The following is a 17,892-nucleotide window of genomic DNA, read 5'->3' on the forward strand; positions in this document are numbered from 1 at the left end:
ATTTTCATTTTATAGTTCCCACTTTTTCAGACTAAATTCTTAAAACTATCTATTATAGTTTCTAATTGTCTTTTATAGTTTCCATTTTTTTCTGCAAATTTCTAATCTTTTCTGTTATCTCTTCCACTATAATAAAGATAATTATTTTAAGACCTGTGTCTTTTCCCTGATAACATCTCAATTTCCATATCTTTGTGTCATCGTCATTTGTTTTTGGTAGCTCCTCTTCTTATTTTCTTAGCTGTTTCAGTGCCTGGTTATTTTAAATTTTGTCCTTGATGCCATATTTGCAGAATCTAATCATAGATTGAGAACTTGGATGAAATCTTTTCCCATGAGAATTTAATTCTGCTATGTGCATGAGGGCAGTAGAACCTTAATTATTTTCAGAGATAAGGTTGATTCAAGGTAGATCTGCAGTCTCTGGAAGGCCTTACATTGCTCAAATTCCTAAGGTTACTCTTTGGGATTAGCTCAACAGCCTTTGGTGGGTCTAGACTCTGACTTCTTTTCCTATGAAATACTGTCCCCATCCATAATCAGGGACAAAATACTGTCACCAAATGATCCTGGGATTCTATTCTTCTCTGTATCCAGGCCTGGCAAGTTTTCACTCTTTTTCTTTCCAATGTTTTAGACATTAAGAAGTAAAATCTACCTTTTGTAGTTATCTTCAACTTACCTGATTCTGTTTATCATTATTGGCCTCTGAAATACATAAACAGCCTTATAACTTTAGAAACTATAACTTTAGAACCTGTACTATTTAAGGATTTACCCTAACTCTATTTCTGATTTTTTTAAAGATAAATTGTCTTAGAGATATGTTATTAATGTTGATACTATGATACTCCCTTATATCATATTTTTGTTCATATTTATGTCATTTTATCGATTTTTTAGAGGAAAAACAAAACAAAAGCAAGTGTGTTTTATCTTATGTGTACTTTTTATAATTTCTCATGAAAATGCAAATTTAGTCTCAGATTCCCAGCTGTTTTAAATCATCTGTTGTGATATTTCAGAATTGTGGCAATTAGATGTTCCCCTTCTGTGTTTTTAGTTCCTGAGTAGAAAGAGAATATCTCTTTGGTGAGATGTATATGTATGTGTATTTAAGTATTTAAATCAATAGGGACAAAATGAAATGTTATATTTTACACTTAGAAATGTGGAATTATTTTATATTTTGTTTTTTAAAAAGGCTATATTTATAATATTGTGTGATAATTCACGAAATGATAGCCAATATTTAGGTGACATGTAGTGACAATATTTGCCCTTTCAAAGTCCTAATAAAGATTTCAGCCTGAAACTGTTTTCTTAAAAGGTCTTGCCGTTTGCTTAGTTTGCTTACTGGGAATAGAGGATGATTATCCCTTTGCTTCAGACACAGAATACTTTGAAGTTATGTTTTTAATTAAACCGTTCAGAATACTTCTGAAGGCTTTGAATATTTGTGTCTAATCTTTATACAGAAAGATTCTGACTTTTAAAAATATTACTCAGCCTACATATTAGAAATATTAATATAATTTATATAGTGCAATGTAATATGTTTAAGAATTATTATTTATATCTATACTTTTCCTTTCACATTCATTTTACCTCCTATAATCTGAATTAGAACTTGATCAAATCATTTAATTTCTCTATATATTATGTGAAGTAGATTAGTACATTTTCATATCTCAAATATATTGAAACACTTTGTAGTAATAAATTTTATGTGTAAGATGACTGTCAATGATCTCTGCCTTCTGGTAGTCAAACTATTATTTAATCCCTTTTCCTTGAGTATGGACAGGATCTGTGACTTCTAAACCAGAAAATATGGCAAGGGTAAGGGTATATCACGTCGATAATTATGGTGGGTCACTTCTATGCATATGCTTTAAGTCTGTGTCCTACCAGAAGTTTTTCTCTAGAGAGTTTCTCCCTTCTTGGCTGGCTTTGAAGAAGTAAGTGCAGTTGAAGGCATCATCTAGGAGCTGTAGGGCCATAGCCACTGGTCTCCACCCAATAATAAGCAAGAAACCAAGGCCTTTAGTTCTATAGCCACAAAGAAATAAATTCTGCCAACCGCCTGAGGAAGCTTAGAAGCAAGCCCAAGCCCACTCAAACTTCTGATGAGAACCCAACCCTAGCAAGCAAACCCTAGCAAACCCCAGCTATACAGTGAACCCCAGCTCCCTACAATTTAGTCTCAGAATCAGAGAGCCCAACTATGCTCTATGTTCAGACTCCTGACCCACAGAAAATGTGAAATAATAAATATGTGCTGATTAAAGTAAAGTTTTGTGATTTGCTACTTAGCAATAGATAACTAGTGCAAATGTAAACAATTGTGCTTTTATGTAATGTACTTGAATTATATATTTGTGTATTAAATATATAATACACACATTACGCACTTTTAGTGTTTTCAAACTATGAAGGGCATCTCAATCTTTGAGATGAGAAAAGACACTTTCTTGAAGGAGTAAAATAATTTCAACAATGCAAATTACGACTTTCCTGAAAAAAAGATGGTGTTATGTAACACAATGGTTTGTTACAGAATAAAACATAGTTTAAAACATTTTTCTTAATCTGATTATTTCACATTCATAGATATAAAATTTTAGGAAGAAAAAATTTAGAATTTTCTTTGTAATATTTCCCTCTCTTTTTGTTGAAACCAAGAGCACACTTTACACACTGTATGTTGGCCAGTTTGACAGTAAATTATATTAAAAAAATAATTGTGAGGTACTCCATTCTGATTTTTTAATTACATTTATGTATGAGGTCTGCAATGCAGTAGATAGATTATGATAATCTTGATTCTTAATCACATTATTATACAAGTTACATGAAAATCTATAATGGCTGTGCCAAACATTTTAATGTATCAGCTGATTATATTTACAAGAGATTCATATCAATGGTTATACCAACTGATTTTGATATGCGGGAAATGAGATGGGAAGATCATCATTTGCATAGCTCAGCATTGGGTATAAGTGATACATTTATACATACATTTATACATTTATACATGTATACATTTATATATTTATTTGAGATTTTATTCATTTCATCCCTTATAATGAATATATTTTTCCATGAGTGTTGATTGTACTATTAGAATGCAGAATCTTGGATTTTGATTAGAGATATGACAAGTAGACCTGAATTTTTTTCTTTTTCTTTCCTTTGTCTTTTTTTGAGTGAGTTAGACATGAGACAGATTCGTCTTATAGGATATGACATACTTTTAAGGAAAAATGGTTTATTCATGCCTGGTCTCGTCTTTACTATGATGATTACAAACAAATCTCATACTTCCTCTACACTTACCAGTCTGCTTCTACAATTCTATTAGCAAGAGCTCTTCCTTTTCCACCAATTATTTATCTATTTATTATTGGCATGAACTTATGAGTTCCTGTTTTCCCCAGTGGTTTATAATTCATTGTTATACCTAATTATTTAGCATTCATATTGTTCCAGATTTGGCCAGTGGGAGCTACTTCAAGCTCACTTGTGTTTTTGTGACACATACCCATCATCATTTTGTGAATTCTTCCTTACTTTCTGTTATAAGAAGATGTTCCAGGCTCATCTTATACCTGTTCTGCCTTGGATCAGCCATTTAAAAAATATTTTTGTAGAGCTCTCAGTGCTAGATATGCTCTTTGCTACTGAGGTGCCTTAACGTAGTGACCTGTTCAATGAACAGAACTGGGAAATAGTAATTTATTTATATATACAAATAAATACACATAAACATATACATGTGTACATGTGCATGCACACACACACACATGTATATACTTTAGAAAGCATTACTTCATACCCAAGCTTCCAATTCCAGTACATCCCTCCAGTGTTCTTTTGGACCTTCTCCAGTTTCATAATCGTATGTCTCCTCCATTAGTGAAAACAGTGGCTTCCAATGACATTAACACATTCCTTATTTGCTCAATTCTATAATTCAAGAAATACTTTCAGTATTGATTTGTCTATATCACTTTATTAAGCAAACCTGAATAGATTTAAAAGTTTGAATTTTCCACCTTACTCTGCCCAGGATTGAGAATATATAGTCAGATACTGTGTTAACAAGTTATTTGGAATGGTCTCTTTTCTTTCTTCTTTGTTTTCTGTTCCTCCACACCTCTCTCCTCCTATTTTCCTCCTTCCCCTCCTCCTTTTCCCTTCAGGATGGTTATGTAGTATTCACTTGAAATTTATTAGGTTCATTTCTTTTGGTTTACTTTCTGTTTTAGGTGGTTGTTGTTTTTTTCCGCCTTCCCATTCTTATTGTTTTAATATATATATTTTGGAATATGTTGAACATTGACATTCTTTCAAAAGAGAAAAGTATTTAAAAATAAAGAGATTAGTTCCCATTTCCTTTTTTCTCCTCTGGTAAACAACTTCATTGTTTTCCAGTTTATGCTCCCTATGATACACATATATATATTTCATGTATGTATATCTGTGTGTATACACACACACACACACACACAGGCATAGACATTAATTCTTTTCCTTCTTACACAAAAGGGGACCTACTGTAGATATGTATCTGTATTAGATCATTAAAATCTTCATCATTTTTTTGTTTGGTTTTGTTTACAGATGTATAGTGTTCCATTGGGTTTATGTACTGTGGTTTCTTTAACAAATCTTGTGCACAAGGATGTTTAGATAATTTCCAATATTTTGTGATTATAAATGATGTAGTGAATAAACTTTTGGCCATATATTTTCATATTTCTGGATGTTTACTTCCAAAGTTCCTATAAGTGGGATTTCTGGGTTGAAGAATAAATACTCATGTAGATTTGTTAGGTATTGCTAACTTCTCTTCCATAGGGATTTATTCATTTTGTATTCCCAGCAGGTCATAAGTGTAAGGGAGCACAGTTGGCCCAGTCTCCTAAGCAGAGCATATGGTTATGCTTTTGAAATTTTGACAATCTGATTGAGGAGAAATGGCATCTTGTTCTAGCTTTAGCTCATATTTCCCTGATTATAAGTGAAGTTGAACATCTTTTCATACAGTTAAGAACCATTTTTATAGCACTTTTTGTGAGTTGCCAATTTATGTATGTTGCCAGTTTTTCTATGGAGTTGTTAGTTCTTCCCTTTTTTAAAGAGGTTTTTTTTTTTTTATAAATTAGGGATTTTAGGCCTTTTATGTCACATATGTTGTCAGTATTTTCTCCCAATTTATTACATCTTTTGATTTACTAATGGCATTTATTTTTACCACACCTTTCAGTATACGTATGTTACCATGCAGTCTTGTCTTCTAATATGTTTAAAGTTTATTTTATATGCTCAGATGTCTGATCCATTTAGAGTTTTTTTTTTATGGGTAGGGTGTGAGGATTGAATCTGATTTTATATTTTTCCAAATGGCTATCCAGTTATCTGAATACCATTTATTAAAAAGAGCTTACCCCAATAATTTAAAATACCACTTTTATCATATACTAGATTTTTAGTATATGACAGTTGAGCCTATTTCTGAATTTCTATTTTGTACCTTTGGTCTTTCTACTGGTGCAGTGATACTACACTATTTGAATTGTACAGACCTTGAATATATTTTAGTATCTTTGAAGTCTAGTTTCCCTAAAAGCTCTTTATTTATTTTCTTTTTTTCTTTTTTTATTGTTTTAAAATTTAATTCCAGGATAGTTAACATACAGTGTTATATTCGTTTCAGGTACATGATGCAGCGATTCAACCATTCTATATATTACTCAGTGCTCATTATGATAAATTTGCTCTTTACTCCCCATCACTTATTTCACCCATCCCCCCACTCACTTACCCTCTGGTAACCATCAGTTTGTTCTCTATAGTTGAAGAGTCTATTTCTTGGTTTCGTTCTATCTCTCTCTCTCTCTCTTTCTCTCTCTTATTTTCCTTTGCTTTTTTTTTTTTTTTTTAATTCCACTTATGGGTGAATTATATGGTATTTGTCTTTTTCTGACTGATTTATCTCACTTAGCATTATACTCTCTAGGCATCCATGTTGTTGAAAATGGCAAGATTTAATTCTTTATGGCTGAATAATATTCTATTGTATATACCATATTTTTATCCATTCATCTATCAATGATTACTTGGGCTATTATATATTTACTTATGCATGTGAACATTAAGATCAATTTTTCTGGCTCCTTTAAAGCTTATTGGAATTTTTATTAGATAAAATTGAACATTATCTTTCAAATTAACTGCCATTCTGATGATGTTGAGATGTCCCTATGAAAATTAAAGAATGTGTTTGCATGTATTTGTGCCTGCTTTTGTGTTTTGCAGACTGAGTTTTATGCCAAAAGTTCCATTATGTTTCCTTTGGAACTATTGGTTTCCTTAGTTATTTGTAGCCATTTGTAGTTTTTTTAAATGACAGCTGAAATCAAACTTTCAAAAATTGTTGTTTAAATTCAACTCATAATTACACATTTCAAAAATACTTTTAATACGATCAAAATTCAGTACTTATTAATATAAAGAATGTAAGACAATATGTGATTCTACTTTGCTTTTTTGAGTTTGAAAACTTAAAAGAGAATATAATTCTTATATTAGATACCTTCAAGAACTCTATAAAGCCTCTCAGCTTAATTTTTAATGAGGTGGTGCTAATTCCTTATTTACGTTAAAACTCTTCATTTGAGAAAATGAAAGCTAGCAAAAATCACTTCCTAAAGAAGAGCATGTAATTTCATTCTCCTGAGAAAATTTATGGTTTGGAGAAAATAAAATTTTAACCATTCCTTTATAAAAATTATATTATGTTGAAGGTTAAATAATTTGAATAATAGTATTATCGAAAAAATAAAAACCATAAACTTCCATATGGGAAGATAGGTTTGTATCTGGAGCTCTTAAAGTCAACATATAGATCAATTAAAAAGTACCTGAAATCCTTACATTTGTTAAAGTTAGTTATTTTAGATTGCTGTGGTACTTTGAAAGCCATCTATTTAAACAAATGAGATGCAGAGGGAATATCATGCCTAGCAATGCAGACACTATTATATTGAATAAATTCCTGTTCTGAACGTAGTATTGAGAACATTTGCAGCAAGTCAAATTTATTTTTTTGTCACAGACAAAAGAATTATAACAGTATTGTAAATCAATCCTTTAGTATATGTATATACTGGGTACAAAGTGATGGAATTTATGGAGGTGAGCCTAAAGGAAGGAACAAGAGTATAGAAATAGTAGAGAACCTGAAGTGCTTAACCCAGCAACAATGAGTGTGATCCTTTTCTTGCTAGAAAACTACTATATATCACACATTTTGAAATTGCTTTTGGGGAAGTCAAAGGAAACCTAACCCCCAAACTTTCTTTGTTTCACAGAGAATAAAGTGAGTGGTATATAGGACTATTATATTTCTACTTTAATTTTGTAGTCAGTGTAAATAAAGATTTACTCTTTTACTCAGTTCTATGTATAAATAAAAAAACTAGTGACACATGGGTGAAAAATGCATTCAGAATGTAACTTGATTATTTAGCTTATTATTCTCAATTGTTGGCCTTTCATTAATTAAAAAGTATGTATTAAAATTATTCCTCTGCTCTGATTAACTATTAAAACTAAAGACATTTTTTGGGGGTGCCTGGGTGGCTCAGTCAGTTAAAAATCCTACTCTTGATTTTGACTCAGGTCACGATCTGGTTCCTGAGATCGAGCCCCTGCATCTGGCTTTGCGCTGACAGTGTGGATGTGGCTCGGGATTCTTTCTCCCTCTCTCTGCCCTTTACTGCACTTATGTGTGTGCACTCTCTCTCTCAAAAATAAACATTAAAAAAAAGAACTAAAGATATTTTGAAAATATCTTTCTCATCTTTTAAACTTTTATATATACTTTAAATATTAAGTCACTGATTTCAGTTAGCCTGGTGTATATACCATTTTATAATAATTTATTTTGGAGGGTGTTTCAAGAAGAAACACTATATAAAATCAAGGTGTATCTCTGTTAGGCACTAACTGTCATTTTTACTGAATTCTAGAAACAGGGATATAAAAATGTGAACTTCAGAAATTTTGAAAATACTTATAATCTTCCCCCACTGCTGTAATTAACCATAATTGTGAAGAATTTAAATTAGAATTCATGATTCAGAATGCTCTTATGTTCTTCCATTTTTTGTAATATGTTTACGTAAGTTCAGAGTTTGAGCTTCTTAATTTAGGGTTGGATGATTTAGAAAAAAAACCTTTTCTTTGATACACAATTGAGGAGATCTGTTCTAAAATACAGATTCATTATGTAGAAATTGGGGGAAAATATATTAATTTCCAAGAATACCAAAAGTAAGAAAATGGTGTAGATTTATGAATTTCCACAATTTTCTTCCTTTACCTAAAATTGTCACCATATCTTTATCAAGACTTTCAGTTTCTTCTCATTATTAAGGAAGATTACATATCCCCAAACTCTAGTCTTAACCCATCTGCCTTGTGTGACATTCCCTTTTCTCATCTTGCATGGGTATTTATTTGTCTTCACTGTTTCTTCTCTTGACTCATGCTCAAATATTGGCTTTCTACATTATTTACTGTGAAGATTTGTTGTTAAAACTTCGATTAATAGAATAGTTTTTAAAAATGTTTTAATGTGGAGTTTAATTACTTTCTTGCTGGAAGAAAGATACAGAGCTTTTGAATTTTGTGGATCAGTAGTAAATGAGTTTATTGTTCCTACAGGTGTGATTCTGAAAATCGCTATGTTGGTAATCCACTTAGAGGCACATGTTATTGTAAGTATCTGTATTTTTTTTCATTTTTAAATAATTTATAAAATTAGTTTTAGGTGATTTTGCAGATAACAAAATTCACCTTGCGTTCCGATGTTGTCATTAATATGTTACCATTTCTGTTTCTTAAATATAGTACAACTCCTTATATATTGCTAGGAAAGGCAGTCTTTTTGCCTTTGTGTTTGGTGCATTTTTTTCTACATTTCTATCTAGCAATAGATCTTATTCTGAAAATGGAAACAAACATAGGACTTGAGTAAACTGAGCTGGATTTAATGTAATCTTTTCAATTTGATTAAATTTTGAACAAATAGAATTTTGTGATAGATTTTTTTAGGGGGCGTTTTTGGTCATCACTAAAAAGCTGTGCTGATTTTTTGCTAAATGATACTATCACTGGGTAGTGATTACGTGGTGGATGTATGTTTAACTTTTTAAGTAGAAAGCAAAGAGTTTTTCAAATGATTGTACCTTTTTGCATTTCCACCGGCAGTGTAAGAATTTCATTTCAGTTCTTCAAATCTTTCAATATTTCATATAGTTAGTCTTTTTAGTTTTAGTCGTTCCAACAGGTGTGCAAGAGTATCTAATTCTCATTTTATTTACATTTCTTTAATGAGTGATGATATTAAGCATTTATTCATATGATTATTTGCCTTATGTATATTTTATTTGGTGAAGTGTGTTTAAATCTGTTGTCCTCTTTTAAAAATCGGATTGTTATATCATTGAGTTTTCAGAGTACTTTATGTATTCCAGATGCAAATATTTTATTTGATATATGATTTACAAATTATTTTTTTTAGTTTGTGCCTTGTTTTTTCACTCTATTAGAAGTGTTTTTTTTTTGAAGAGAAGTTTTTATTTTTTTTTGAAGATGATTTTTAATTATGATAAACTTCAATTTATCAGTTTGTTCTTTTGAGAAATCTTAGCTTGACCTAAGATCACAAAGATTTTCTCCTTTTTCTTCTAGAAGTTTTGTATTTTTATGTTTTCTACTTAAGATACAGTCTATTTTGAGTTAATATTTGTATATATATCAAGAGATGGATTTTTTTTCTTCATGTGGATATCTAAATGTTCTAGCACTGTTTCTTTAAAGACTTTATTTTAACCAATTAATTGCTTTTGCAATTTTGGTTTTGTTTAAACTTTGTTTAAAATCAGTTGCCCATATATGTGGATAAGACGTTAAAGACTATTTCTGGAATCTCTATTGTGTTCTGTTAATTAATTTGCCTGCTTTTGTGCCAAAATAGTACTGTTACAACTACTGTAGTTTCGTAATAAGTCTTGAAATTATGTATCATTTATTTTCCGACTTCATCCTTCTATTTCAAACCTATTTCAGACTTGACTCCATTTCTTTTGTGGTTACATGTGAATTTTAGAATCTGCTTGGTAAATTTTGCCAAAATACATACTAGAATTTGGATTGAGATTGTGTTTGGCTTATAGATCAGTTTGGGGAGAATCCATTCTTAACTATAGTGAATCTTCTGACCCATGAACCTAGTATATCTCTTTTTTAAACTTAACTATTTTTTAATTTATTCTCAGCAATATTTGTTATTTTTCACTGAGCAGATCTGTCATGGTTTTTGTCAGATTTATCCCTACATATTTTATACTTGCTGCTGTATAATTTATAATGCTGCTGTAAATAATGTTTTTTTTAAAATGTGATTTTTAATTGTGTCTGATGTATACAACTACAATTGATTTTTGTGGTGATTTTTATCCTTCACCTTTGCTAAACTTCCCTGTTAGTTCTAGAGCCTTTCTGGTAGATTCCATTATATTTTTGATGCAGACTGTAATGTGCTTTGTAATTAATAGAATTTGATTTCTTCTTTTTCTTTCTGGCTATGTTTAATTAATTATTTAAAAAATTTTTTTTTTATTTTTTGCATTATTGCATTGACTATTATGTCTGGTACCATGTGACAAGATGTGATGAACATGGGAATATTCTAGTTGTGTTGTTGATTTCAGAGAGAAAAGATTCAGTCTTTCACTATTAAGTATGATGGAGGTTTTTCCTAGATGCCTTTATCAGCTAGAGGAAGTTCTCTTCTAGTCCTGCTCTGCTGAGGACTATTGTTAGGAATGGGTGTTTTGTTTATGTCATATATTTTTTCTGCATCAATTGAGATGATCACAAGGTATTTGTATTTTACTTAAAAATATACATTTTTTAATATTTTATTATTTACTTTTTGAGAGAAAGAGAGACAGAGCATGAGCAGGAGAGGGGCAGAGAGAGAGAGGGAGACATAGAATCCGAAGCAGGCTCCAGGCTCTGAGCTGTCAGCACAGAGCCTGATGTGGGGCTCGAACCCACAAACTGCGAGATCATGACCTGAGCTGAAGCTGGATGCTTAACCGACTGAGCCACTCAGTCGCCCCTTGTATTTTACTTTGTTAATATAGCAGTTTTAGTTTGTAAAAGGAATAAATGCTACAACATGTAGATATACCATTTTTTTTTTGTTGTTTATCAGTAGATGGGCATTGGGATTGTGTCTAGCCTTTGAGTGTTCTGAAAAATGTTGATATAATTCACACAGTCTTTGTGTAGATATGTAATTTTATTATCCTTGGGTAGATTCCTATAAGTGAAATTGCTGGGTCATGTGATAAACTTATGTTTGACTTTTTAAGTAACTGCCAAATTATTTTACAGTATGGCTATACAATTTTAACTTCCCGAAATTTATAAATGCTTCAGTGATTCCATATCCTCAACACTTAATACTGTTTTTTTGATTATAGCTATTGTAGAGTATATGTAGTAGTATCTTGTGTCTTTAATTTGTATTTCTCTTACGACTGATAATGTTGAGCTCCATTTCCTGTGTCCTTGTCTTGAACATGTTTTGTTAGATGTGTAAAATACTAAATTTCCTAATAATTTTGTTGCCATTTAAATAGTATCTTTTAAAATTACATTTTCAGGACATCTGGGTGGCTCAGACAGTTAAGTGTCCAACTCTTGATTTCGGCTCAGGTCATGATCTTGCTTTTCGTGAGTTTGAGCCCAGCATTGGGCTCTGCACTGACAGTACAGAGCCTGCTTGGATTCCCTCTCTTCCCCTCCCATTCTCTCTCTCTCTCTCCCTTTCTCAAAATAAATAAATAAACTTAAATAAAATTACATTGTTTACTTATATTTGATATATAAACATTAAATTCATTTTAATACACTAATCTAATATTCATAAACTTTAATGAACTCGTTATTAGTTCTTATTGTTTACAGATTTGTTTGGTTTTTAATGCAGTTAATTATATTATATGCAAATAAAGACAGTTTTATTCCCTCTATCAAGATTTCTTCAGAGTTTTTTGATTACTGACTCAATTTCTTTGCTAGTAATCACTCTATTCAAATTTTCTATTTCTTCTTGATTCAGTTTTGGAAGGTTATATGTTTCTAGGAATGTATTTCTTCCAGGTTGTCCAATTTATTGGCTATAATTTTTCATAATATTCTGTTATAATCCTTTGTATTTCTGTGGTATTGGTTGTTATTTCTCCTCTTTCTCTTTTCTGATTTTATTTATGTGCCTTGATGAGTCTGCTAAAGGTTTATTAATTTTGTTTACCTTTTCAAAGAACCAGCTCCTGATTTTTCATTGATATTTTCTGTTGTTTAGCTTTTTAAAATTTATTTCTGCTCTAATCATTTCATTTCCTTCCTTCTGGTTTAGTTTTGTTTGTTCTTCTTTTTCTAGCAAAGTTAGGTTGCTTAGTTGAGTTTTTTTTTTTTCTTGAAGTTAGCCTGTATTACTATAAACTTCCCTATTAGAACAGCTTTTGCTGTATCCCAAGGTTTTGGATCATTGTATTTTCATTTTTATTTGTCTCTTTGTATTTTTTATTTCCTATTTGACTTCTTGGTTGATCCATTTATTGTTTAGTTGAATGTTGTTTAGCCTCCATGTATTTCTTTTCTATTCAGATTTTTTTCTTGTGATTAATTTCTAGTCTCATACCCTTGTGTTTGGAAAGATGCATGATGTGATTTCAATATTTTTTGATTTATTGACACTTGTTTTGTGGTCTAATATGTGATCTATTCTGGATAATATTCCATGTACACTTGAAAACAATGTGTACTTTTTTTGTTTTTGTTTTTGTTTTGTTTTGGATGGAGTGTTCTGAATATATCTATTAGGTCTTTATGGTTCAATCAATCATTCAAAGCCACTGTTACTGATTTTCTGTCTTGATGACCCATCCATTGGTGTGAGTAGGGTGTTAAAATCCCCCCACTATTATTGTGTTACTATTAATTTCTTCCTTTATTTCTGTTAATATTTGCTTTATGTATTTAAGTGCTCCCATGTTGGGTGTGTAGATATTTACAATTGGTATATCCTCTTTTTGGATTGTTCTCTCTATGAGTATGTAGTGTCCTTCTCTCTTGTTCTTAGAGTTTCTCTAAGAAAAGCTAAAGGAGTTCATCCCCTCTAAACCATCCTTACAAGAAATATTAAAGGATATTCTTCAAGTGGAAGGAAAAGGTCATAATCTAGAGTAAGATTATGAAAGAAAATTTTACAGGTAAATATAAACCTATAATAAATGTAGTAGATCAATCACTTAGGAAACCAATATGGATATTAAAGCACAGGAACTGAAAAATCAATTATATTTACAAAAACCAGTCAAGGGATTCACGAAAGAAAAAGATGTAAAGTATGATACCATATACATAAAATGTGGGGAGGGTAGTAAAAATTTAGTGTTTTTAGAATAGGTTCAAACTTAAGCAACCATCAACTTAATATAGACTGCTGTATGCATAAGATGTTACATGTGAACTTAATGGTAACCACAAGTCAAAACCTATAATAGATACACAGAAAGTAAAGGGAAAGGAATCCAAGCATAACACTAAAGAAAACTTTAAACCATAGGGAAGAGAGTAAGACAAGAGGTGAACAGAGAAGAAGACAAAAACAATCATAAAACAAGTAACAAATGGGCAATAAGTACATACTTATTAATAATTACTTTAAATGGAAATGGACTAAATGCTCCAGTCAAGACATAGGGTGACTAAATGGATAAAAAAGAAAGGCCCATCTTTATGTTGCTTACAAGATACTTAACTCAGACCTAAAGACACATAAAAATTGAATGTGAAGGGGTGGAAAAACATTTCCTATGAAAATGTAAGCAAAAGAAAGCTCTGCTGACAATACTTATATCTTTAAAGTTTTTTTTAACCCCTTACTGGGACACTGGGACACTTGTGATCTCTAAGTGCTGAGTCAAAATGATGTTAGTAGACAGGACCATCAAGTAGAGAGTTTGAAATAATTTATGGAACATTTCCTTTAGCAAGTTAAAAAAAGTTATCCACATTAGTGTTCTATAAGATTTTATTATGAATGACTTTTTCCTTTACCTTATTATGTGTGAAGTTGTATTAGTAAATTTCCTAATGTTAAATATCTTTGAATTCTGGGATAAACCAAACATAGGCATGGAATATTGTTTTTTGGAACACTGCTAAATATTAGTTGTTCATATTCTATTTAGGATTATTTTCAGTATAAATGAATACACACTACCATTGTACTTTTTTCTCTAATGAAATGATGTTTGACTGTAAGGTTTTAGTTTTTATTTTCCATTTTCATTTGGGTAATTATGGTAATAGCTTTTAAAAATGAATTTGAGTAGATTGATGACCCCTTTTAAAACAGAAATGGTTAAATATTAAGTGAACTTTAAAGGTTGGCTGAATTCAAAGAAAATTTTGGGGTCTGGTCATTTAGTAATTTCCTTTTTATATACTTTTTAATTGTTATTGTTTCTTTAAAAAGTTCTTAATGTTTATTTATTTATTTGAGAGAGAGAGAAAGAGAGCCGGGAGGGGGGGGCAAAGAGAGAGGGAGACACAGAATCCGAAGCAGGCTCCAGGCTCCGAGCTGTCAGCACAGAGCCTGACACGGGGCCCGATCTCATGAACTCTGAGATCATGACCTGAGCTGAAGTCAGCCACTCAACTGATTGAGCCACCCAGGTGCCCCTAATTGTTATTGTTTCTTATTAACATTATTTTCCACATAGTTCTTAGCAGACACTGATGATCAGTGTTTAGATTGTAATTGATTAGGTGTTGCAAAAGTGATATTTCAATACCTTCTTTATTTCTTGATTAGAAAACTTCTCTAAAAATAAATTTCCTCTCATCAGTTATTTGGTTACTCATTGATACAGTTCATATAGGAAATGCATGATAAATGTAATATTAGTTGTTTTTACTTAACAGTTTTCAAAGTAAAGAATTATTCAGTATCTCTCAAACATGACGATGTTTCTTTTCATGATAAACTTATGGACTCATACATATTTAATATGTTTAAATCCATTTTCAATTATTAACCTTACTGATGCTCAAATTGGTTTTTATGACTAAGATAATTTTTCTTCTAGATCAATGCTATCCAATATAAATATAATATGAGCCATATATGTAATTTAAAAAAATTTAATGCTTATTTATTTTGAGAGAGAGAGAGTGTGTGTGTGCAAGGCAGGGGAGGGGCAGGGAGAGAGGGAGACAGAAGATCCAAAGAGGGCTCTGTGCTGACTAAAGAGGGGTCGATGTGGAGCTCAAACTCACTAACTGGAAGATCATGACCTGACTGAAGTCGGTCTCTTAATTGACTGAGCCACCCAGGAGCCCCTTAAATTTTCTAGTAGCTACATTAAAAACGTTAAAGGAAACAGGTGAAATTAATTTTTTTAAGTTTATTCATTTTGAGAGAGAGGATGCGTGTGTTGGATGAGCAGAGAGAGAGAGGGGAGAGAGAGAATCCCAAGCAGGCTCTGTGCTGTCAGTTCAGAGCCCCACTCGGGGCTCACTCTCACCAACCATGAGACTATGACCTGAGCCGAAATCAAGAGTAGGATGCTTAACCAACAGAGTCACTGAGGCACCCCCAGGTAAAATGAATTTTAATAGTCTACTTTATTTAACTCAACATATCTGAGATGTCAGTTTAACATGTACCATTATAAAAATCATCAATGAGGTTTTTGTCTTTAGTGTTTTTTTCAAACTACGTCTGAAATACAATTTGAATTCTATAATTATAGCAGTCTCAATTCAAATCAGTCACATTTCAGTTACTCAATAGCCACGTGTGAATAGTGGTCACCAAGCGTTGGATAGCTCATCTTTAGATTATGTAGGATTCTAACTTTCTTAAAAATGTAAAAGGAATAGTCATAAAGCACTAGATGGCAGCCTTGTCACTTGTTAGAAGACCCTTAAAGCTTAATAACATTTGAAAGAAATGGTGTTTAAAGAAAAGGTCAGTAGTTCTTGTAATAGTGTTAATGGAAAGTATACTGATTTTAAAGATCAGAGTGAAATTTAAAATGCAGGCCCACACTGTGGCTTAAAGCAATTGAGTGCAATGTGGTGTTAATTTAATTGAAAGTAATATACCAGCAGTTGTATCCTTTAGACAGTCTTAGTAGGTTTGTTTGTTTGTTTGTTTGTTTATTTATTTATTTATTCATTTATTTATTTAAAGTTTATTTATTTTTGACAGAGAGAGAGAGAGAGAGAGAGAGAGGGAGAATATGAACAGGAGTGGGGCAGACAGAGGTGGAGAGAGAGAATCCGAAGCAGGCTCTGTGCTTTCTGCGCAATGCCCATCACTGGGGCTCAATCTCCCCATGAGATCTTGACCTGAGCTGAAATCAAGAGTAGGATGCTCAACTGACTGAGCCACCTGGGTGCCCCTGCTCTTAGTAGTCTTTTTTTTTTTTAACACTTTATTTTTGAGAGAGAGAGAGAGAGAGCAAGAGAGAGCAGGTGCTCATATATGTAAGTAAGGGAGAGGTAAAGAGAGAGGGACTGAGAGAATCCCAAGCAGGCTCCATGCCCAGGGGGGAGCTCCACACGTGGCTGGATATCACAACCATGAGATCATGACCTGAGTGGGAAATCTAGAGTTGGACACTTAATCGACTGAGCCACTCAGGTGCTCAACCCCGGTCTCCCATGTGACAGGTGTGGATATTTGCCACTCTACTAAGGAGGAAGACCTTAGTTTTTTGTTTTTTGTTTTTTTGTGTTTTTTTTAAGTTCAGCTTAAAACGAAAAATATTTTGGCTTATTTCACCTTTTAATTTTTGAAAAATTACTGTTTTATTTTGAATTCTGTTGCTCTTTAGAGTTCAGCATACAATTTTGTGATGATAATAATACATTCTCTCTTTTAAAAGGAGTAAGGAATTTAATTACTGTCACATTCAGTGCTTGCTTCTGCCACTCATCACATCTTATGTTAGTTTATATTACTAAAAAAATTAAATATGTATCCATTTGTACCACTGTAAACTCTGTAGGTTATTATTGATATATTTAGTGTTTATTAGTGTTTATGGTTTGTACTGAAAGATTAGTTATAAGCATATTATTTAAGGATTTGAATTTTTTCTTTTGTTTGATATATGAGAGATATTTCTAATAAATGTTAGTATAGCTTTAAATTATGAGTACCAATCCCAATTTAATTTTCTAAAATGCTATGTCATACAAACAATGAAATTAAATCTTGAATTAACCTTATACTTAACATGATTATTTTGTGTTTTGTTCTAAAATGGGAATAAAGGAATTTTCCCATTTTAAATTAAATATAATGTATTTTGTTAGTGTTTTCTATAACTGTTTAGCCATTGATCAATAGATCAATACATCAAACAGCTATTTCAGTAGGATCTAGCTGGTCCATCTGCAAATAGGGAAGTGACCTAGATAAACACAGAGAATCTAAATTCTTTCATTTCACAGATTGAAGACATGATGGATTGAGGATTATCAGAGAAAACATAAATTAACCACATGGTTGGATTTTAACCTTTATTCTGTGATTCATCAGTGTTTCTGTTAAATTTCTTTAAGCTTATATCCCAGTAATTTTTAGATGTTTATTCAGAATTATTTAATATTTTAACGTATTTTAAAATGAAGTGCAGTATAGCACAATTAATGAAAAAGTTAAAAATGGCTGATGAGAAAATTTTCTATTCAATTAATCTAGAAGAGAGATGAAAAATG

The 17,892-nt window shown here is 31.6% G+C and overlaps 1 protein-coding gene across 2 annotated transcripts in view; it reads left to right on the forward strand.

Annotated features, from left to right (window-relative positions):
• The window catches only part of ATRNL1 (attractin like 1), a 754,994-nt gene that overhangs the window by 244,731 nt on the left and 492,371 nt on the right, over positions 1–17,892 (forward strand). Inside the window, exons 21-22 of one of the 2 annotated variants that reach the window (XM_053207126.1) lie at positions 8,740–8,792; positions 11,754–13,115. In XM_053207126.1, coding sequence (XP_053063101.1) covers positions 8,740–8,792; positions 11,754–11,755 — 55 coding nt within the window. In that variant the 3' untranslated portion in view covers positions 11,756–13,115. Of the gene's footprint in view, positions 1–8,739; positions 8,793–11,753; positions 13,116–17,892 lie in introns of those variants that run through there. The other variant, XM_027063193.2, reaches the window with a different exon arrangement.

Source organism: Acinonyx jubatus, chromosome D2, assembly GCF_027475565.1.
Source record: "Acinonyx jubatus isolate Ajub_Pintada_27869175 chromosome D2, VMU_Ajub_asm_v1.0, whole genome shotgun sequence".
Lineage (NCBI taxonomy): Eukaryota > Metazoa > Chordata > Mammalia > Carnivora > Felidae > Acinonyx > Acinonyx jubatus.